Source organism: Manis pentadactyla, chromosome 16 (genome assembly GCF_030020395.1).
Source record: "Manis pentadactyla isolate mManPen7 chromosome 16, mManPen7.hap1, whole genome shotgun sequence".
NCBI lineage: Eukaryota > Metazoa > Chordata > Mammalia > Pholidota > Manidae > Manis > Manis pentadactyla.
Window position 1 is genome coordinate 27,173,008 of NC_080034.1, and position 24,051 is coordinate 27,197,058.

Consider the following 24,051-nt stretch of genomic DNA (forward strand, 5'->3'; position numbering starts at 1 on the left):
AGAGCATATGGACATTTGTAGCTAAAGGTGTTGTAAAAAACAGTGGAGATTCTGTTGGTGATGCTGATAGTTCTGTGATACTAGTAACAAGAAGAAAAACAATGCATCAGCTAAAGAAACAAAGGAAAGGATAGCTAAGAAGAGTACTACTCGGATCAAAACAAAATTTAAAGGCTGGCAATACCTTGACTTTGCAAAGGGGCTCAACAGCATTTAGATCAGTCTGTGGAGCAATTTATGCACAAGAGTACTATCAAAAACACTAGAACATCAGCCAACAGTTAGTGAATGCTAACAGCTTGTGTGATACTGACAGAACCAGATCAACCAGAAACTTAATGGAGAGATCAAGAAAAATGGCAACAAAAGAGAATCTGACTAAAACCATAGTCATGCCTGGTAATTAAGGAGCCATTTGCATGATCAAGGCTGTGAATTCTGAGGAGCAACAACTGAGGCTGTGTGCCGTGAGAGAAAGAGATTTTATTGAATTAGTCCAGCCAAGTCACTAAACATATAATAATAAATAAGCAAACCTAAACATAAACATAAATAAGCAAACAGTGGCAACAAGCCCCAGGAAGGGGAGGAAACTATTATCTAGAGTTGTTACAGTATATTATCTAAAATGTCCATTTTCAACAACAAAAAAACACTAGACAAGTAAAGAAACAGGTATGTGTGATCCATAAAAGGGGGGAAAAAAGCAGACAACACAGACTGCTTTAGAGGAGCCTCAGATGTTGACCATGGCAGACAGGAACTTCAAAGTAGCTATTATAAATATGTTAAGAGAACTAAAGGAACCATGTTTAAAGAACAAAAGGAAGTTGTGATTCAGTGTCTCAAAAAGTAGAAAATATCAATTAAGAGACAAATTTTAAAAAGGAACAAATAGAAATTCTGGAGTTGAGAAGTACAGTGACCAAGATGAAAAATTTAGTAGAAGAGCTCAATGGTAGCTTTGTACTAACAGAAGAAAAAAATCAGTGAACTTGAAGATAGACCATTAAATATTATGCAAGCTAAAGAACAAAGATAAAAGAATGAAGAAAAGTTAGCAGGGCTTCAGAGAAATATGAGCACCATTAACTGCATCAGCGTATGCATAATGGGACTACCAGAAGAAAAGGAAAGAGAAGGAGAAAAAAATGCTCAAAGAAATACTGATATAAAATTTCCCAACTTTGATAAAAATTATTAATCTACACATCCAAGCAGCTGAACAAGTTTCATGCAGGATAAACACATAGAGATCCCCACAGACACATTTGAGTAGAAATGTTGGAGGACAAAGGCAAAGAGAAAATTATGAAAGCCACAAGATAAAAGTACCTCATCACATACAGCAGAACCCCAACAATATTAACAGCTGCCTTCTCATTAGCAATGTAGGTCAGATCAGATAACAGTGGGATGACACCCAAATTGCTGAAAGAAAAGAACTGTTAACCAAGAACCATATCCAGCAAGACTATCTTTCAAAATGCAAGAATGTTCCCAGATAAACAAAAACTAGGGGAGTTTCTTGCTAACATACCCATATAAAAAGAAGTTTTTCAGGCTGAAAGAAGGTTGTACCAGAAATAATTTGGATATACACACACACACATACAAAAACCAAAGAGCACCTATCCTGTAAGGGTAATTATCAAATGTAAGAGACAATATAAATTGCATATTTCTTTTCCCATCTTCTATTATTCTCTCAACTGCTTTAAAAAGCACTTGTTTAAAACTATATGTATATTCAGGACTAGAAGGCTGGTTTAAATTTAGGTAACAATTGGTGTAATACATTATATTAATAAGAATAAAGGACAAAAACCACGTGATTATCTCAATAAATTTAGAGAAATCATTTGAAAAAACAAATCCAAATCCATTGTGTCTATAATGTAAAGATAGATAATGCAACATATTTGACAGTAACAACATAACTAGATGGTTACAAAGCTGCATTGGAGCATGGATGACACAAGATGGTTGCTGAAATTACAGAAAGAAATGAAAAGAAACAAATGGCAAATAAAATGGTTAATTTAACCAATTCTGTGTTTACTTTCTCTCCTACAAAGACACAAACTACTGAAGAAATTAAAGATCTAGGTAGATCTATGGCAGGTAAAGAGTTTGAATTAGTAATTTTAATCTTTCCCCAAAGAAAAACCCAGATCTTCAATGAAGTAATCTACCAAGTGTTTAAGGAACAATTAGTACCAGTCCTTTCCCAACTCATTCTGCAAGGCCAGTGTTACACTGATAGAAAAACCAGACAAAGACATCACAAGTTTTACACTACAGACTAATATTTTTTTGACTATAGATGTAAAAATACTCAACAGAATACTAGTAAACTGAATCCTGCAGTATCTAAAAAGGATTATCCACCATGACCAAATGGGATTCATCTCAGGAACAGAAGGCTGGTTTAAATTTAGAAAACAATTGGTGTAATACATCATATTAATAAGAATAAAGGACAAAAAAAACATGATTATCTCAATAAATGTAGAGAAATCATTTGAAAAAATCTAGAAGTCTTTCGTGAGAGGAACACTCAACAAACCAGGAAGGAAAGAAAACTTTCAACCTGATAAAGGTCATTGCTGTGAACTAAGTGTTTGTGTCCCCTAAAATTTGTATGTTTAAGCCTAATCCCCACTGTGATAGTATTTTGAGGTATAACCTTTGGAACATAATTATGACATGAAGGATGAGCCTTCATGGATGGGATTAGTGCCCTTCTAAGTTAGAAGAGACACAGGAGAGCTTCCTTTTGTTCTCTGCTCTCTGCCATGTGAGGACACAGGAAGAGGCATACCTTCATCAGGTACCAGGTCTGCCAGATTTTAAAGAAGTATGATAGTTTTCTCTCTGACAAGAAAAAAGAGTAAAATCTCATCCCTTTAGGTTTCAAATATACTAGCCACAGTAATGTACATAATATTCTCTTCTTTTAATTTAATGTCTCAATCCTGATGTTATATGTTCATTTTTATTTAATTTCTTAGTCTTATTATAGCAGGATTATTTTTCCAAATCTGAGAGTCCTTCCCTTTTTTTGTATGGAGTTTTAATCAACCCATTCCCACTTACTGCGGTAATTAATAATTCGGTTTTATTCTCTCAATTTTACTTATGACAAATAAATTATATAATTCTGCATTACTTATGCTTTTATTTTATATGGAAGGATTCTCCTTTTAAGGAGTATTTTGAGAGAATTCCATTTCTGAATTTCATACGCAATATTCATTACATGTAATGACTGGTGCCGATATAAACCTATTAAGCATGTTTCTTTTTTCCTTCCCTTATCTTTATAAAGACAAATTGAGTGGCAACAGTAATGTGAACAGCAGACAAAAAACCGCCCAAGACTTTCTTAACTCTATTGACCAAACAGGAGAACTCTTGGCAATGTTTGAAGATGATGAAATTGATGAAGTTAAACAAGAAAGAATGGAGGTACAGTACATTCTTACCTTTTACAGTTATAGAATAACCATTGCAATGTCTATGCTCTTTATGTTCTTTAGCTGTTGTCTGAAATGCCCATGTCCGTGTTTTCATGTCTGAAGGCAGCATTATGCAGTGGGATATCCCTGGAGAAGGTGCCAAATCCTGCTTTCCAAGTTCACTTTGGAAGGCAGCTTCAGTTTTGTTTCTGTTTCCTCCTTTGAATATGAGTAGATTTCCCTAAACTCCCTTCTGGATGTCACTTGTACTGATATTATTTTGTTCCATAAAAGCTAATTTAAAATCAAATATTATTTATTTTTGTTCCAAATCATCCAGTTATCTCTGTGGGCAAAGGTGATCCTAACTGCTTTTGTGTTGGCGTCTGGTATGAAGAGCTATTTTTCAGGCTGTATTTACAGGCTGTGGATGAACTCACTCGCTGAGGTAGTATCCGGGGCAATTACATGCTTTATGTCACTTTAACAGAAAGTTATTGACATGTGTTTGGATTCCTGAATATGTTTTAACAGTGACTGTGAGAATTATATGCCTTTTATCTACTTTACCTATCTATTCATAAAATTATTGTTTCCGTAAATATTTCTGGAAAAATAACAGTAATGATTTCATTTGAGTACCTCCCAAAAAATACAAGACGTTATATTCTTAATCATTCTTATTATTCTTTTATACATTAAAAAAAATCTCCATTTTACCTTTCTCTTTAAATTGGGGAAGAGAGGTAATTGCAGATCGTGCCAAGTGCCTGCTAGTCTCTTGCTAAATGTATGCTGAAATGTAATTATTTCATGTTAAATATTGAAGGAAGTCCAATAGACAAACATGCATTATAAACTTTAACAACCTTCTTTAAATAATTAGTATGCTTAGATCATGAACAGTGATCTAAAGGCAATGTTCTTTCTCCCTAGGTATCAATTACCTTAGAAATGTGTGGCGATCTTGGTTTGGGACAACTGCAAATGGTTTTAGTTCAACTTTGCCTTGGGCCAGAAACATTCTAAGTTGTCCAGAGCAGATGATAAACATATATTTCTGATGTCACTATGGCCTAAACAGGATATGATTGCTTAGTGGCGTGGTTTCACTTATGGTGCATTACACAGAGAACAAATATTGTTTCTGCTTTTTTAAAAAATACTTTTATATTATACAAATGGACATTAAGGAAGGACTCTGCATAAAACATCAGTGAAGTTAAACAGGTAGCTTTTCAATATTGATGGAAAATCTCTGACAACTAAGCCCATTGCCTGAAAGGGCATTCCACAATGAAGGAGAAGAGAGAAAATGGAACACGTTGTGATACTGAGCTCATAATAGCAGGCTACTTCCTGTAGGCCTAGAAAAATGATGAGTCGGTAAGGCGCAAGTTAAAGTCAATAAGGTATCTGAAAATGCAAGATGGAAACAGCTTGGGAACTGACGCAGTTTATGTACCTCATCCCTGAAGTGATATTATGTATTACATATGCAACTAGAATAATAAAATATCAATAGTTATTAAAAATAGTTACATTGACAGTCAGCTTCATCTATACAATAAAAATTAGATCAGCAGTTTCTCTGAGCTTTATATCACCACTAAAATCTCAAACCAAGATAATGAAAAGTAGTTCTGAGATTCTACTCATCCACATAACAAGAGTTTTTAACTGAAGAAAAAATGCTGAACTTGTAGATATAACTGTAGACAGTAGAAAGTGGAACCATTAAGACATAGGCCTTGCCTGCTTCTAATTTGACAGGTTATAGTTTCAAGCATAACCACAACTGTGGCAGTCCATATGAAACCACTTTGGACTCACAGACTGCAATCTCTTGCTTTTAAAGTGCAGTAGAATAATCAGTCCTGGCATCACTCAATGATTTAATTTTTTCTCTAAGCATCACTTATGGTTGCAGAAACTTGGTTTACTACCTTCTCCCTGAAAATGTATGAAAATGGTATAGACCTACCAGCAAAGCTTATTACTGTTTTTCTTTCTATTTTAATTCATTTTACATGTAATTTAGAAGAGAAAAAAATTATAGACATAAAAACTCATTTGGGACTCTGGCTTTTTCTCAAAACATTGAGCAAACCTACAGAAAACTGAGTGTTTTCTTGCTGATTTCTGTGTGATCCCGGCTTTGTGTTTCTCTCATAATTTACTTCATTGCTAATAAGTATTATGTGATGTGAAATACAGCAATGTCTGAAGTTTTCCATCCACTTCTACTTGTTAGTCTATCATCCAGATAGTTAACTAAACTTTACCCTTGTTATTTTTCTCCAGCACCAAATTCTTAACACTTGGGTATATGTACAATAGAGATCTATGATCCATGATTTCTGAAGATCCTTCTAAATTATCAAAGAAAGCTTAGATAGTGTTCAGAACTGCTTGAATGTATTTGAGGGACTAGGAAAGAGAAGCAGAGAAATGGTAAGCATAATAATACATATAATTACTCACAATTTCCCTCCATCCACCACCCCAGAATGACACAGTGTGTTTTACTGTTGATCCTATTTCTTACATTCTAGTTTCTTGAGATCTAATTAATTAAATGTGTCTGTGTCGATCAAAGTCCAAAAAGTGTCACTCAAAGCAGCAAATAACTTTGAGTTTTCTTAACACATTAACTGTGTTTGCTCACAGGAAGGGCCTTGCTGAAGACCCAGCTGCTCTGCGGTGAAGGAACCTGAGCAGCTCAGGTTTATCACAAGTCAAGTGAAATATCTAGTCTAATAAACCACTAGGTTTGTTAAGGGGATGTAAACAATGAATGCTTAAAAAAATTGGGTGAACTCTACCTCTGACTAATCCTCAAATTGATAAAGGTAAAATAAGAGAGCAGACATTAGGTATCAACAGAGAGAACAGCCTTTAAACAAATTAGGGTGCCAGAAATCCCCAGTGATTGTTTACCTTGTGTTTACTTTTCAATCAGAGTCCTAATGCTGGAATCTAGAGAGAAACAGAGTAAAATACATAAAATTTAAGGCAGCATAAAAAGTTTTTAATTGTCTCAAAATTGAGTAAGATCTCAGGTGGCTGTCTGAATTTAACCTAAAGCAAATGGCCATAAATTATAAATTCCAAAGTTTTTGATAAAGGCTGAATGATCAGAGAAATCAGGTATATCCTTCAGTTATGCCCCAATGAGGTTATGATCCCTGGGGGTTTTGAGTCCCAATGTTAGTTTTTGGAGTTAAATACACTGGAAAATTCCTTGAAGAAGCCAGAGAGATGGATGGCTATAGAAATTCTCCAGCTTCTGTTTCTGAAGTATGTGCTCTCTATTGTTTCTCTTCCCTACTTGTGATTTTTTAAATTATAGAAAAGTAAAATAAAATGTCTTTAAGACCAAGAGTTAAAAATATCATCTTAGATAAAATCTATCATAAAAGAAAAAAGCTAATCCCACTAAGATAAATCATTACAAATACCAAAAAAATTGAAAAGGTTGAGATAAAAACTGAAACCCAAAAATGTTTAAATTTTAAATGTATATGGGATTAAGAAGTACAGAATTTAATACACTAGTGTGTATATTTACATAAATCCATGCTATATACAAATATGCATATTTACATATATATATAAACTATGCACATATACATGTGTCCTTTATCCACAAGAATAGAAATACAATTTTACTAGATTTTTTTTAATCTGAGAGAAAAAAAACAATCAGAGGTATATCAGACAGATTCAAATGCTAGTGGCCACAAAATTAGTTCAGAAAAAAGAGAATTCAAGGGGAAAAGTTTTAAAATGGGCAAAGGGGAAAAGTTTTAAAATGGGCAAAAGTCAGTAATTTTATGTTACTTGAAGATGCCACCTATAATGAACATAGTAAATACAGTATTAATCATCAAGTTCCAGAAAATTCAAGCATACCAAGCAAAAGCATCCTGTAATATGGGGAGAGATCAGAGAAGTGCATCTATTGTGGACTAGAACACACCATTCTCAGTATTTAGCAGATTGACTTAGGGGAAAATTTTAATAATGAAAATTCAAGTTTATGTAATAGATGCATGTAAAATATTTTTTAAATGAGCAGCAGTTTTAAAATCTTACCCAGATAGCTCCAAGAATTCCATCGTGATCTTTAGGGAAGGTGATGAGAGGATTGGTGGGGCTCTAGCCTGCATCCACCCCCCATTCCTTCTTCAACCAGTAGAACTTTGATTTTACATGAGAAAGCCATATTTCATCAATAAAAAAGGTTTTGCTATTTTTCCAACTGAAAATGATTATAAAACACCACTGTTCAACTGCCCATGAGGAATCTTTCTCACACACAAATACATAGTCAACAAATTCCAAACTGTACAAATTTATAGAACACATTATCTTAACAGAGTAAAGAAAGAAAAACTTAAAGTAAGAACAGAGGTTAAACAAACAAAACCCTGATTGAAAATGTAGAAAGAAAACAAACCAGCCAACCAGTGACACAACTAATGGACCAGCACAAATAAATTAAAAATTGCTGCTACAGACTACTGAGATAATAATAGCAATGAGAAAAGTCCCTGTAAATTTAATAAGTGTGGACAAAGCTGTATTCAGCTGTATGGTGGCAATTTATTAGCTTTTAAGCCTTCCATTATTAAATTGATAAAAATGAAAATAAAACATTTAACAAAAATTAAAATTTTGCATCAAAATGAACAAAGCAGGAAAAATGAAAATGTACAAATAAAAGCATAAAGTTAGAAAACAAATAATAGAATTATCAATTTAAGAAATTCTTTGCAAAAATAAGAATGAATAGTGGAATGAATCTATGACAAATCTAAGAAAAACAAAAAAGCTGCTAAAAATTAGCAGTATGTAAGGATATAGCCAGACTGGAGAAATTAATTCTCATATAATTCTGTACTAGTAAATATTTGTAAATCTGATGAAATGGGTATCTTCCTAAAAATACAGAAATGATTACTTTTAATCAACAGGATGTAGAAAAGGTGGATAAATCAGTAACCTTGGAAGAAATGCTTAATGTTTTTAAAGAATTATGTCCTCAAAAGTTTTTGAATCCAAACCAGTTCATGGGAGAGCTCTTTTAAGCATTCATAAAACAGGTCATTATTATGTTATTTAATCAATCTCAGAGCATAGAAAAAAAGAACAACTTATAAAATTTTACAAAATATCATAATATAATCTTGCTTACGAATATGGATTCAGCAATCTTAAAATATTTGCGATTTGAATGTAGTAGTATATATAATGAGGAATGTATACCAGGACCGAAATAGGATTTTTTTCATGTATTCAAGTATGCTTCAACAGTAGAAAATATACTACTATTATATGCCAAATAACTGTGTCAGGACAGAATATCCATATCATTGTTTTAGTAGATGTTAGAAGGACCTCTGACAAAATTCACTTCCTATATTCTTCTTAGAAATTCTCAGTAAACTAGAAATAGAAAAGTACTTCCATATCATGATAAAAAGTATCCTACTTAAATGAACAGACATTATAGTTTTTTAAATATTAACAGAGTTTCATTACATTCTAGAATGTCCAGTGTTATCACTTTTATTTGCCAGAGTTCAGGGAACTCAAGTCAGTGCAATAAAAAGCATAGCTATTGGTGGGAGGCAAAAATTATCATTATGTACATACAGATAATATAACTTTTTATTAGGTTGTCCTTGAGAATCACTCTAAAAATTATTAGAACCTGTTAAAGTCTCCATTAAATCATATAGATACTTAAAAAATCACTTGTTTCCTCCATATTTCAGTAATAGTAAGTAAAAATGAGGAGGAAGACAATCTCAATGAAAATAATACAAGAAAAAAATTTGGAGATATACTTCAAATTAAATGTAAGAGAAGTATGGAAGTAATATTTAATAATGTACTGAGATATGAGGAGTGTATAAATGAAGAAACCTGTTCCTGGATACAAAGACGACATTATAAATGTCCCAGTTGTTCCCAAATTATTTTATTAGTTTATTACAATTTTAACAAAAATCTCAGTATATTTAATAAACTATAAAATAATAAAATTTATTTGAAATTATGAAAATGCAAAGATAGCAAATAAATTTCCCTAAAGAAGAGTAGAGGACAGAGTTCAATTTATACTGCCAGTTATAACATTCATAAACTGTCATCATCAAAACTGTGTTGCTGACTTAAAATCCAGCAAGCATGCTAATGAACAGAATAAATAACATAATTAAATATAGAAAACAAGTTAGTCACAATAACGGTAGCTTTAGAAGTCAGTGGGAGAAAGATGCCAAATCACTGGATAACTATTTGAGAAGAAAATAGTAAAGATAGCACCTAACCTGTACTTATATCAGAATAAATTCCAGGTCGTTTAAAGAATTAGGTATAAAAAAGTAAAAAACATTTTAAAAAAATAGAAATAAACACAGGTAAATATCAGTTTGGGATATGAAAGGACTTTCTAGGCTTTTGTTTTCCAAACAAGATTTTCAAGAAATACTACCCCCCAAATGTTACAGGTGTACATGGGTGACAGTGAATGGGAGAAGTGATCTATTTTCAAATATATTTGTAAAATACGGAATTAAGAAATTTAAGAGGTTTCTTTTAGGACTTTTCAGAGACCTTTGAATGCAAATATACTGAATTTATCAAGAGAGAAAATACAATCTATTAAAATCTTCTGAGAGTATACTCAGAGCCCAGTTTGAGAGAAAAAAAAAATCACAAAGGAAATGACTTAAATTATATAGCATAAAAATCACATAACTTCTGTATGTCAGAAAAAGAAAGACAAAATTAAAGGGCAAGCCAATTAAAAATATGACAGAATAATGTCTTTTTATTTATTTAGATATTTTACCCAATAGCAAATAACATCCCAGTAGAACTGGCAAAGGATGTGAGTAAACAAATCACAGAAGAAATAAAAATAACTGAACACATACAAAATATCTGCTTACTTGTAATGAACCAATGCCATTTCTGTTTATAAAATGGCCAAGAGTAAGGTGGTATTGGGTATATATTAACTATTGATAGAAATGAGGATTGAGAAAAAACAAATTCTTTTTAAAATATCAGTTAGAAGCATTAAAAGCTTCGTTCATATACTTCAATCCAGTAAACTCCCAGGTGGTAATTTCTCTTTAAGACCTTAATCTTAAATTTTGATCATATGCATATTCATATACAGAAGGCTGTTCACCTCAATGCTATTTTTAACAGTAGAAATGGGTCTAGGGAACCCTATTTACCCAATGATAAGGGAATGTATGTATATATTCCCACATACATAGAATTAAAACTGGAAAGAAATATAGTAGCATGCTGACCAACAGTGGCTGTCATCAGATGATGAGATTACAAGTGAATATGTAAATTTATGCTGTTTTCATTTTATGTATTTATTGTTTGTTATGTTTTTTCATCTTCAGTTGATTTCCTTTATTCTGCAGTTTCTCTTTTCATTTTTGTTTCCATCAGAAGCATTTAGTTTTTACATAATGCTACAGGTTATGCTTTATGAAGCAAATGAAATAGGCTCACATTATGTGATTGAGGAGTAGGAGAATATAACCCTGCACAGTGTCATACAGATTCTGTCCTGAGCTGTAATAAATGATGTGCTAAGTTGAAAATAGTTAACATTTTTGCTTTTGATTGCAATGAACAAAAAGTGCATCTAATTGAATTGAATGGTTAGGGAAATGTACTGGTTCAGGTAAACAATCACAGGTAGATTTGGCTTCAAGCAAGGTTTGATATTGAGGTTCACAAAAGGTCGTTGCATGTGTAGCTCCATTTCCCTATAATTCTTTTTCCTACGCTTTTCTGTTTTTGTTGGCCTGGACTGACTAACCTCACAGGAGCACTAACGCTACAGAAGTTCCAGGTCTTGACAGAATGCCTTTGTCCCAAGATTTACTCTGAAAATGTTTAGGTCACAAGATTTTCTGAAATCTGTGCCCACATAGGAGCTTGTAGAATGATATGTTCTGATAGGACTAGAGGGTGCAGTCAGCCTCTCACAAAAACATCGATCTCTGGAGCTCTAGGAAGGAATGGATGCTGGAAAAGCAGCCACAAAGGTCCTTAAGTGTAAAGGACCTCTACACCATGACAGTAAGAACTAAGAGTGGTGCCTTATAACCTGGACTCTCTGCTCAGAGTTCTAGGAAGTTTTCTCTTAGAAATAGCTTGATAGAATGAATGGAAATCAATTTCTTTGGATCAAGCAAATCACCTATCCTTCCACTCTAATTCATTCACCATTTATTTTTTGAGATTGTTTTGTAAGTCAGTCACTGTATACTACGTCCTGAGGTAATGACTATAAAAAAAGACAAAATATGCTTTCTGCGCTTAGAGTCCTGTAGTAATAACTGGCAAATCAAAAGGCAACTAAGTACTGGGTTAAGGGGAATACAAGCTCAATAAATGGTTGCTATTCTCATTGCTATATTTAGTCTTGAATTTTGGACATTCTTAGTAGATCATTGGTTGTGTGATGGAGCCATGTATTTTCTATTTCACTTGCTATTTCACTTGAAATTGAGTTTTTCCTGAGGTAAAGCACATTACATCTTGAAGAAATTGTTATGACTAACCTCAGGGCCAGAGAATCAGCTTCCCTGTGGTTTGCTGAAGAGGGCACAAAATAAAATAGAACTATGGTACATTTTAAGACATGAAATGATATGTATGTTGGGGTTGGTTTCTGAAAGAGATTCATAAGGAGAACACATTACTATGTCTCTTTATTCTTTTGAAGGTAATTTTTGTTCAGATCATATGAATCATTCTTCAGAGAATATTAGTCGAAATACCTCCAAAAAAATCTTTGACAATTCTAGCTACACAGAGCAGAATTAATGTAACTTACATGTTTTCTGGCCTGAAAACTGCAGAACAGAACTGTATTACATGATGTTAGGAGAACCCAAAGTAGGTGTAATGTGTAGTTCTGTAACCAATTTTCAATTGTGACTTTATAGACTCTATCAAGTTATTTTTTATCCATATCAGAAGTTATCATCTATTTATGTAATGGTAAAGATCTGTATATTCATTGCCATAAAAGCTTATCTAGTTCTCGGAAAGGTATGTTCTGGAGAAGACAGTTTTCAATTAATGACATGAAAAGTAAGTTACAGATCAAAAATAGAACATTCCGTATCTCTCACCCAAGTCCTTATCATTCTGTAGCTTAATACATCAGATTTGTCAGATGGTTCTCAGGGGATTCTTTTAGGCTTTTCTTAACTAGTGTGAACTATGGGCCCTAAGTGAGGGGAGAGTCAGACTTCTGCTTTGACTAGAGTACCCCACTTAATGGGTGTCAATCTAGAAGAGATGGAGTTTTTTTGTTTTAATCATTCTCTAATATTACAGGATGTTTACTGTCTTGGGTTATACATTGCTATAGAAACACTTTAGAGCATGATTAGCCAAATGACTACTGTCTTACGACAAAAATTTGTTATCACTCCCATTTGATCTTCTACACTCAGACCTATTTAGAAGTTTTCACTATTAACCTCTGGATGAAATTTAAAAGATTTCTTCTCCCCGCCCTTTCCCTAGTCTACTGGGGAACAAAATACATGATGATAGCATAAAACAATATGCAGAGTAATTACATTTTCCCTAATCCAAATCAAGATTTATGATTTGATGTCCAAAGTTTGTTTTGTTATGGAGACAGAAGATTTTAAACCAGAACTTGGTAGCAAAACATAGGGGCAGTGATTGCCATTCCCCTTCACCTTGCCCACATCAAGGAGTTTCAACTTGAATAAAGTAGTGAACCATTTCTTAGGGTAAAGATGCAAACTAGCACTGCAGTCGGAACCGTGGTGTCTGCCAGCAGCTCGGCGAGTCTGGAGGCCCTCCTCGGCTGCTGTGTTTGGTGTTCCATAAATGGCTGTTTAACTAACACATCCAACAATACTGTTCCATTAAGGTTGTGTAGCATCAATCAACATTTTCTTTCTCAAATAATTTCAATTAAAAAAAAAAAAATGAAATCCTTCTCTTTTAAAAGGTACAGTTCAAGGATTTTTTTAGAGACCAATCCACCAACTTGTTTGTAAAACACTTTGGCAGAGAAGAGTTTTAAAATCTCATTGAATTTAAGAACACCACAGGATTTACCACTAATTTACATTTAATGTTTATAGTTCTCAAATAGTGGTAGTTGTAATAATCAAAATATTTTTGCCCTGAATATTTCATGGATTATATTTCCCTATTCTCCTTCACCCACATTCTCCATAGTAGGTGGGCAGTTGTTCCATAGTCTGGCTTTTATCTTTATTGGTTTAATTTCAACAAGTTAGTACTTCTGAATGTAAAAATAAATGTATTCTGTGACAAGATTTTAGTCTTTTTAATCCTGTAGTTTATTTAGTGGAATTAACAGATCATTGCTTGTTTGGTATAGACAACTTCTATTCCTTTATTTGCACCCATGCTAAGGAGCTGCCTTTGGTTCACCTCTTATTATTTCTACCACCTTATGGTAAATCACAGACATCACAGCTGTTTAGACACACCTCATTTAGAAATAAGTCTAGATTAAGCTATAAATATTTGGTGATCAATGTAATCCATCACGTTTGGATGTCTCCTGGGAGCTATCCTTTTCATAAGTATCAGTCCAAAGGGCAGATAAGAAGCTTCTGCTTTTCATGACTCCATTTTCCACCAGTCTTAAGTCCTTAGCATGGTATTAATACGTCTTTTATAATCTTGCCCCAGTCAGCCTTTTCATCTTCATTTCCCACTATTCCTGTTTTCCCTCTTTTCCCATATTCCCTCCCAAACATACATGTACACACACACACTGTACTTAAGGAATCCCCCTGGATTTGTAGTTCCCTGAACAGGCATTCACTTATCTTCCCTTCCTCTGAGCTTTCTCCATCTGGAAACATCTAAGTTCAGTTATTTTAGTATGTGATAAATTATTACTCTTTGTGTTTGCTTAGTTTAATTTACTAAATAAGCTCCTTGAGAGCATGGATTTATTTGACTTCATATCTTCTGTACCTAACACAGTGCCTTGAACATTATATAAACTCTCAGTAAATATTTGTCCAAATCAAGTGACTAAAACAGGTAAAATTGCATAGCTAATATATGTGAATAGTACTAGTCTATCCTTTAGGTGATTTGAAATTTTTTTCCTGTTTTATTTAAAAGAACAATTTCCAGGCATATATAATAAATCATTTCTTGATTCACATGGGATTGCAAAAAGGATATTATAATTCGTTTGTACCTTAATGAACTTTTGTATCAGGAGTTCTTCAACAAATATTTTACAAGTGCTTTCCAGGTGCTAATGGTTTTTGTTGCTTAAATAACTTCCTCTTTAAATTAATAATTGCTTTTCCACAGTTCTAGCTTTAGAAGTTTTAATCACACTGCTTCATTATTGACTTCCAATGTCCCAAATTTGTCTACAGGCTGATACTAAGCATGAATTTACAGTTTTAATTAGCAGATTTTTTTTCCAGATAAATCAATACCATGGGTGACTATTGAGTCATTCTATCTACTTGCCAATTCAGAACATTTGGCAATAAATATTACATACTTTTTCTCATATATTTGCTATTATGAAGTTTTATAATTTAGCATCTTCAAATAATAACATATATTTACGCACTTCTCTGATCCATTCAATACCTCTTATATACAATTCTTTTAGTTATTGCCTGGTTTATACTTAGAAAATAGTTTGAACTTGCAGGTGCTTTAAGTTACTGTTGAATTTGTTATGGGTGGAAATTTTGCATGTCTACTCATTCTACTTCATATAATAGGAAACTGTTGTTTCCCTCAGTCCTTCTAACACTAATGAACAGTTTACCAGCAAATCACCAGATTCACAAAAGTTACTTCTGCATTATCTGTCTCATGTACTATGTTGATACACTATGGGATTAAATTAATATTCACAGGCATATTACATTCATCATTAATTACTACCATCACTATTATAGCTCTTATATTCAGTTATAAAAGGCAGTGTTTTGTCATATTCCCACAATTAATATCATAACCATATAATACACTTTTTAAAGTGTTTATTCTTTAATGTAACTAATTGAGTATTGATAATTTGGACGTTTTATTGCTCTAAATGTTTATTAAATCTTACTTTTAAATGGCCTTACTTTTTAAAGTCCTTGAAGAAATGACATCTGTTTCTTCTAGTTATTCTGTACTTCAAACAGAAGATAGCCATTAATATAGTTTTATTATTTTATGACCTGCTCCCAAATATTAAGAAGTTATTAAGTACCACCTTTAGGAAAACACACTAAAGAAAAATCTAAAATCACTGGGGCAACTGTCTTTATTAAAGTAAAAATACTTTATTATAGAAAAGTTCTACCAGACCTTTTAAATAATTTAAAATCAGGCTTTGTTTACCAAAAATCAGTATATATATACACAAATATCCCCCAAAATACTCCTGTATTCCTTGACTATGTCTATGGAAATTATCCAACTGAAGAGAAAAAGGCAAGAGGAAAGAGAGAATTGAAACCTTTTTTCCTACATAGTAGCTCTGTGTAAAGTTCCTATTATCCATCTAGGTTTAGTAGGGAGGATATTTGAATCTTGTAAAACATGTTCCTTCTGACCCTGCAATGAGTTCATTATGACCAATGGAAAAACAAAATAACTTTATAAAACACGTCATTCTTCGTTAAAAAAAAAATGGTTTAAGTGGAACTTTCAGGAATTTTTCTCATCTTCTTATTGATAAGCCATCATATGGTTTTGAAGTAAAAATGTAGTACATTACTTGCACAATTAAATATTGTTTAAACTTTTCTGTGAATCATAGAAATCCATCATAAGGGTCTAATTTTTAACTTTTGCAACCAAAGAGTGACATTATCTTGATGACCTGGATGTTATTTCTTTGGGATATTGGTCATCTCAATTCATCAGCTCTGCTAAAAAATTCTAGTAATGTTTCATGATACTACTTTAAATCATTCTATCCACTAGTGTGGGACTTGGGTGTTTTCATATATAATAACTATAGGCCAGTTATATTTAGTAATGTCAAATACTTGTGGATTCTCTGAGGCAAAAGACAACTACAAGAAAATTTATAAATCATGTGTACTACAGTTTAGTAATATTGACTCTCACCTCCTAACCCTCTCCCCCACTACCCCTACCCCAACCACCAAAAATCAAACCAAAGCTAGGAGGGAAAAAAACATATTTTATTTAAATATGTTTTGTTTAAATTGTACCAAGAATTATTCAATGTGTATGCTTAAATGTGGAGCAATAAACTATCCCATATTAGTGGGAATATAAGTTGATATATGGGAATATAAGTTGATACACCTTTCTGCAGAAAAATACAGCAATGTCTATCAAATACATTTAAAACAAAAACAAAAACCTGTATGTCCTTTGACCTGGAAATTGCATTTCTAGGTATTATCCTACAGAAATAATTGAACAAAGACTTGAAAAAAAACTAATATGTTCATTGTTTTCTCAATAGCAAAATTTTTGTTTAGCAATGGAAATACTAAAGTTGTAAAGTTTTGTCATTGCATATCTTTTCTTATGGCCCATAGATTTTTAAAATATGTAATACTTTTGTAAATATTCTTTAATTGCACTTCTGAATTGCCTTTTGGCCTAATTTATGGAGGAGAATACTTTAAATATGTAGATATATATTTTCCAAATGGCTGGATTTTTTGTTTCTGCCACTATTAAGCAATTTAATTGCTTTATTTCATAGTGATCAGATTGGTAGATATATTATTTTTAGCATTAGGAATTTATTAGAGTTTACTTGTCCTAATATGTGGTCACTTTTTGTAAATTATCCATGAATAGTAGGGAGATTTGTATGTATCTGTTAAATCATAATTGCTAATAATATTCCCTTCCTTTCTATTAATAGTCTATGAACTTTTTTTTATTACAAGCCCTCTTCAGTAAAAATTTGCGAGCTCACACACCTGCCCTAGCAAAACCCTAATCCTGGTTGAATCCAATTCTTTGCATATCTTAAGCTACATTATGCCTATCCACAGCAGCAGTAAATGACTAGAAAAAAACGCAATGAAGCTGACTAGTCTCACTTTAAATTTATAACAAAGAGCCGTGAAACAGCCTTAGTGCTCCCCAGCAATTTTAGAACTCCCCTAGTGTTGCTGGGCAGCTGGATCTGGGGCGATTTCTCCCTGTGCACTAGGTAAAACCTCAAACTGGGTCGGGGAGGGTTCTTGACTCTGAATGAGAAAGAATTCTCGAGAAGGTCCGGCAAGTGTAGGTAAGGAAGGTATTCATTAAAGCAAGAGCAGCAGGGAATGGCAGCCGCCTTGCAGGCAGCAGAGAGCAGAGAATGAGAGGGAAGAAAGGGAAGTCACTAAATCCTGCTCAGCAGAGGGCAGATCCCTTACCAACTCCGAAAGCCAAGGTCACCTGGTGTCCAGTGTCCACTTGAATCTGCATCGCATGGTAACTAATCTCCTACCACCCCAGGACTTGGGGAGCTGCAGAGCACTGGTTGGAGTGAATTTATGTTCTGAGAACTTCCCAAAGCAAAGAAAGGAGATTTTGGGGGCAGGTTAATAAAGAGTGTGACCTTACAGCGGCAGTGTCCTTTCTGGGTCATCCAGCCAATGGGAACTTGCAAGCCCAAATCAGAGATCTCCGTAGCCCTTCTCTACTTGTCTGGAGTAGAACAGAGTGAGTGAAGACTTGTACTTAAGTCTAGAAAATAGAATAAAATAGCAAAGTAACAAAGACTCTTACACTGGAAGAGCATGGAGACAAAATGCAATTGATCAGAGAGAAGGCTTTATTTAAGGCAAAAAATGCACACTCAAAGGCGAGTGAGGGCAACCTCAGAGAGTAGGCACACTTGAGGGCTTCGGATTCTTTTAAGGCTTTCAAGAATGGGGCAGAAGGCGGCAGGAGTGTAGGGGAGCATAGGCTTGACGTGTGGTCTCATGATGTCTCTCTCCGGTGAGAGATGTTATGTCACCATCCACAGTCAGTTCTCTATGTATATAAACTTAACACAAGGAATTTATTGATCCTGTTCTTCTGCAAGATAGTGGTTTCCCTCAAGCACTGGAGACATATCGGTTAGGACTGCTCACCCTGCCTGAAGATCGGACTGGTTGTTGGCTGATTACCAAAGAATATGTTACAAATATTATCTCCTAACGCCCTGGTTTTTAAAATGGAATCTTAGCCTTAAGATGGAGTCCCTCCTGTTCTTAGTATACTGTTTTTATCTTGGCATTTTTCATCATGGGCAGGAAAAGTTAATCATGATGCGTGTCCCATGTGCCTGCCCTGCCTCACCAGCGCACTGTTCTCCCGCAGGCCTCAGTAGCTGTTCAGACCTTCTCTCTCATCAGACCGCTAGCATTTCTTGTGTCCTTACTCAGCTGATGCCTTGCTTCTGTTTTACTGAGAAAAGCAAAGCAATCAGAAGAGTACTTCCCCAAGTTCCTAACACAACAGCCATACACTTTATTTATTTCTATCAGCATAGAAACATGCTGTAATTTCCCCTACCTTAAAAGAAACACTGCCAGGTATATTTTTCTGCCTTTTTTTTTTTTTTTTTTTTTTGAGTAGAGTAGAATTTCTCAAAAGAGATGTGTTTGCTCTCCTCTGATTCTCTTTAGAACCCACTTGAGCCACAGTTTCATCTCCACCACCCTGTAGAAATTGCACCTGTTAAGGTCACTAATAACCTCCATTGTTGCCAAATACATTGCTTGGCCCTTCATCTTTCTTCAGATATCAGCTCTCAGGGACCCTGAACTGGACAAGTACATTGCCATTTGCAGACTTTTCCCCGTACTGTTCTCAAACCCTCTCATTTCCCTTAGATCTCTGCTCAGATACACGGCATCACAGGGACGTGCCCCAACCATGCAGTAGAATGGTTCTGTGTACTGAACTGTGTCCCCCACTCGTAAGTTCGTATTTTGAAGCTCCAGCCTCTAATGTGATGGTATTGGAGATGGGGCCTTTGGGAGATACTGAGGTTTAAATGAGGTCATAGTGTGAGGCCCTCATGATGGATTAGTGCACTTACAAAAGGAACACTGCCAGAGCTCACCTGCCCACTCTGCAACGTGAGGACACGGTAAGAAGGCATCTGGCTCTCCACAAGCCAGGAAGAGGGCCCTCCGCAGAACCTCTCCATGCTAAGCACCCCTCATCCTGAACTTCACAGCCTCCACGACTGTGAGAAATAAGATTCTGTTGTTTAAGCCACTCAGTACAATGAAGACATTATAGCAGCCCATGGAGATGAACACAAAAGGAATATCTCTCCTACCCAATCCTTCTCTCCACTCACACTACTATATTTTGTTGATAGCATTTATCATCATCTGTCTTTTATATGTTAGTTTATTGTCTTGTCTTCCCCCACTAGAATGTAAACTCGAGGAGGGCAAGAGCTTTGTCTATTTTGTTCTATAATATCTCCTGTGCCCAGCACAGTGTGTAACTACCATAGGTGCTCAATAAATGTGTTACATAATAAATAAATAAATGTGTTACATAAACAAATTAAATGACAAATATTTCCAAACACCTATAAATCATAGATGTTCTACCATTTGGAAAACATTTATTTTCTTAACTACCTTACCTCTAAACAGATACATAAATTGTGCTTTTTTTTTTTTTTAATCTAGTAGCAGCATCCAATGGTCATCACAAAAAAGTTCAGAAAATTTATAACTTAAACAGGAAAGCATTCATTTGTCTTCAAGCTCTGTAACACTTTTCATTACTTTTTTGGAGATAACCAGTGAACCTTTGAATAGTATAAAATATTTTTATGTTCATTCTACATCTCAATCAAAGAATTGCAAAGATTCTATAACCTTTTTTTTTTGGTGGTCTTTTTTTTTCTGTTCTTTTTGCCATAATGAAGACATCCTCCTATACCATATAAAGAGAAAGAAACTGCAGTATCCTCAAATTGAACAAATGCATGACTGTGCCACCGTCAGCCCCTCCATGTGCAAGCGCTGCTCTCCTTTAACATGTTTTACTTATCACAGGCAATTTTTGAACATACGGTCTAATTGAGGGTAGCAATATCAATCCATGTAGAATGTGTTGAATTAAGAATGTTTTTAATTAAGAATAAATATAAACAGATGTTTCACTATTTCCATCATGTCCCAGTAGGTCATTTTGGACATTTGACATTTTTCATTTTTTTTTCCCTGTTTAATCAAATAGAAACCAAAGGGATAGTAAAAGTAAGTCTTTCATTGCTATGATGTTTCTGTAAATATCTCCTTTAATTTCCAGTCATTTGTGCTGTATATAGTCCAGTTCTCCTATATTAGGAAGGAGAAGTTCAAGAGTTTTTCTTCATTGTTGATGGATCCTTCATCAGTACAAACTGTCTCTCTTGTTCCAGTTAATAACTACACTTGTTATAGCTCTGTCTTTACTTTTAATCTTCTGAGCCAATTGGTTTTGGTGTAACTGTTATTAATAGCATATAGTAGGATTTGTGTTTTGCCCCAAATCTTAAGTCTTTTTTCTTTAATTACTTTCAGTTGGTGATATTACCCTCTGTACCTATTGACATGGCAGACATGTTTATATCTTATTTCATTCTTCTGTTTGTTATGCTTCCCTGCCCATGTTCTTTAATTCTCTTTTATTTGTAATTTCAGGGTTTACCTGCATTTAAATGTCAGTGGTTATTTTTAAATTCTGAGGAAACTTAAACCTATATGTTTCACTTTTTTTTTGTTTGATAAATATGCTTTGAGCACCCACTGAGTACCAGCTACTGACTAGATCCTGCAACTATAGAGTAGTATTCAGAATATAGTCATTTCCTGTCAGAATTTGTAATACTCCAGAAAAAATAGACATAACAGTAATAATAGCAGAGTTCTGTATAGGACTTACTACGTGCCAGACACTGTTCTAAAACCTAACTTACATATTAGCTTATATCATAGTCTACGCATGAGATAGGTTCTCTTTTTATCCCCCTTTGCAGATGAAGACCCTGAAATACAGAGATTAGGTCACTTGCCTAAGGTGACAGTTACAAAATGAAAATGCTAGAGAGGAAAATTCATGGGTATGTGCATGGAAAAGGGAAGTTTTGAGAAAGTTCCTTATATTTTCCAATCTGCTCTTTATCTGGAAGAAATTCCTTGAGTTTTATTGTATATGGTTACTAACCTCCGTAATTTCAAGACTGATAAAAATGTTTTGCTTTATTTTTGCCTTTCTTTGGCCATTTCCAGTACTTCTGAACAGAATCACACATTTAAAAAGATAATGGATTTATCATATTTGTTTTACAAATGTGGAACCTCACTATCTGAAAACCACAATTTTCAAAACCATGGTGACAAGAGATTACTGTATCTTTCAAAATTTTTTGAAACACATGAAGGGCCAAGGACACTCAGTTATTTACATATTTAGGTGAATCAGATTGCTTACATCTTAATCTTTAGCTGAAAGGGACTTCTTAAAAGACCTTGGTTAGCAGGAGTAGAGGTAAAGTAGTCTTGGACCTTACAAAAATTTGAAGAGTAGTGAACATTAAGTGATGTGCTATATTCTATGTGCTTGTGGGAAAAAGAAAATTCGAGAGAAAGATGCTAGGAAGCTGAGATTTCAGAAATAAAGTGCAAAGATGTCAAACACCAACTTTGTATTTTCAGAATTTGTCATAATACTGTAAAGAAGACAATCCACTTAATTATGCCCTTTCAAATTCCTACAGAAACAGTATAATCCAGATTCATATGGGTTAGAGGTTTTTTTTTCAGATTACTTGGGAATCTAAACACCATTTAAGACAGTATTTCCTTGAGAAGATGCATTCTGAATTTAAAACAAACTTTTAGCATATATTTATAAGTTGGAAGGTTCTGTATTTTTGTTTTAAATGTGAATTTTTACATGTTCACAAATTTTCAGTGAGACAGAACTCTTTGTCATCTGGAAACTCTTTTATTAAGCTTGTTTTCCCTGGAAACAGAAAACTACTGGTATTACACCAGTATTAAATAAAAATTTGGCACCTCCACCTGATTTCCTGGAAGTTTATTTAGGAAGATTATATTTCCTACTGAATAGAAGACTTAATAATTGCACCTAGGCCTTCATAAAATTTATTTCCAAGGTACTGACAATGTCCTGATGATAAATTAAAGGTGTATGTTAATTTAATATGCCATTAAATAAAAGAAGCATTGGTTACATAGAGGAAGGAGGTCAGTTTTTTTTAGGATGGTGAAGCTAAGCCAACAGGAGAGTTATACTTCAATAGGGGTTACCACTGTTCTCTCTGTGACTCATGTACAAACTACAAAGATCATGGATTTGTGTAGAGACTAGGGGTAACAAATAAGCTGAATTTATTAACTCACTTATAATTTATTTGATACATTGTTTAGAAAAAGGTTAACTCTACATATAGATAAATTTCTCATGTTGGAAGGATATATATTGTCTAAGCAACCCCAGGATGTAAATAGAGCTGGGCCTTAGGAGCTAAAACTCAGACACCAGCGAAATCATTTTTTTGTTCTTTCTGATCTCTGCTTTCCTGTCTACGTAGGCTTAATTTTTCTCTCCCTGTTAAACTACATTTTTATTTGGTCTATAACATGCCACCAGCAGGTGCTCCCAAGTTAGCTTCATCACCCAAAGAGTAGCACAGACAACTCTCTGGATTACCAACTTCAAATCTCAGACAATGGCCTCCGATTGACCCAGCTCGTGTCAGGTATCCAGGCCTAGACTGACCCTGTGGCTGGAAGGCAGGGCCGTGCTGTGCCACTCTAACGAGGAGGCTTGTAGGGTAGCCTTGCAGCAGTGGAGGCAGCAGGAATAAGCAGCCGGTGCCTTATCTGCTTACTACACTATGGCATCCATCCATTCATCCACTCCTCATTTACAGCATGCTAGAGTTGATCTTGAGACTATCAATATCTCACTCCAAAAATGATTTTCATGGTCTAAATCTAGTTTCTTTTTAAAAGAGATACTATCAAGTTGTCTTAGACTCTAAGGAGAATCGCTAATGAAAGAGTAAATATAAAACTCCCACAGTTCACAGAATGACAAAGAAAATAAAATATGCTTCAGTCAAGCTTTTTCTCTTAAAAAATATCCTCACCAAAACTGTAAAGCATTTCAACAAAAACATTTCTTCAAATATGTTATTTTAAATACTATATTACTTAACCAAATATTTAAATTCTGTATTAGTTTCTCTGCATACTTGACTTGAATTTAATTCTGCCTGTCTGCCAAATATGTTGAAACTCCAAATCCATTTTCATTTGCCAGGTTAAATGTTTATTTTGTTTTCCCACATAATATGCTCTTTAAATCACAAGCATACCAAATCTGATTTTAACAGGGACACGGTAGGGATTTTTTTCTTCAGGTAATGGTATAGGATATGCTTCTCTTAAGGAATATATAAAGGTATGTTCACATTCCCTACCTACTACCTTTGTTAGCTATTGGAAAATAGACATCAGCTTTCTTAAAG

The 24,051-nt window shown here is 34.1% G+C and overlaps 1 protein-coding gene across 1 annotated transcript in view; it reads left to right on the forward strand.

Moving 5' to 3' along the window:
* The window catches only part of SUPT3H (SPT3 homolog, SAGA and STAGA complex component), a 484,976-nt gene that overhangs the window by 358,031 nt on the left and 102,894 nt on the right, over nt 1–24,051 (forward strand). The window contains 1 exon segment of the mRNA XM_036927349.2: nt 3,332–3,471. Within this exon segment, the coding sequence (XP_036783244.1) occupies nt 3,332–3,471 (140 nt within the window).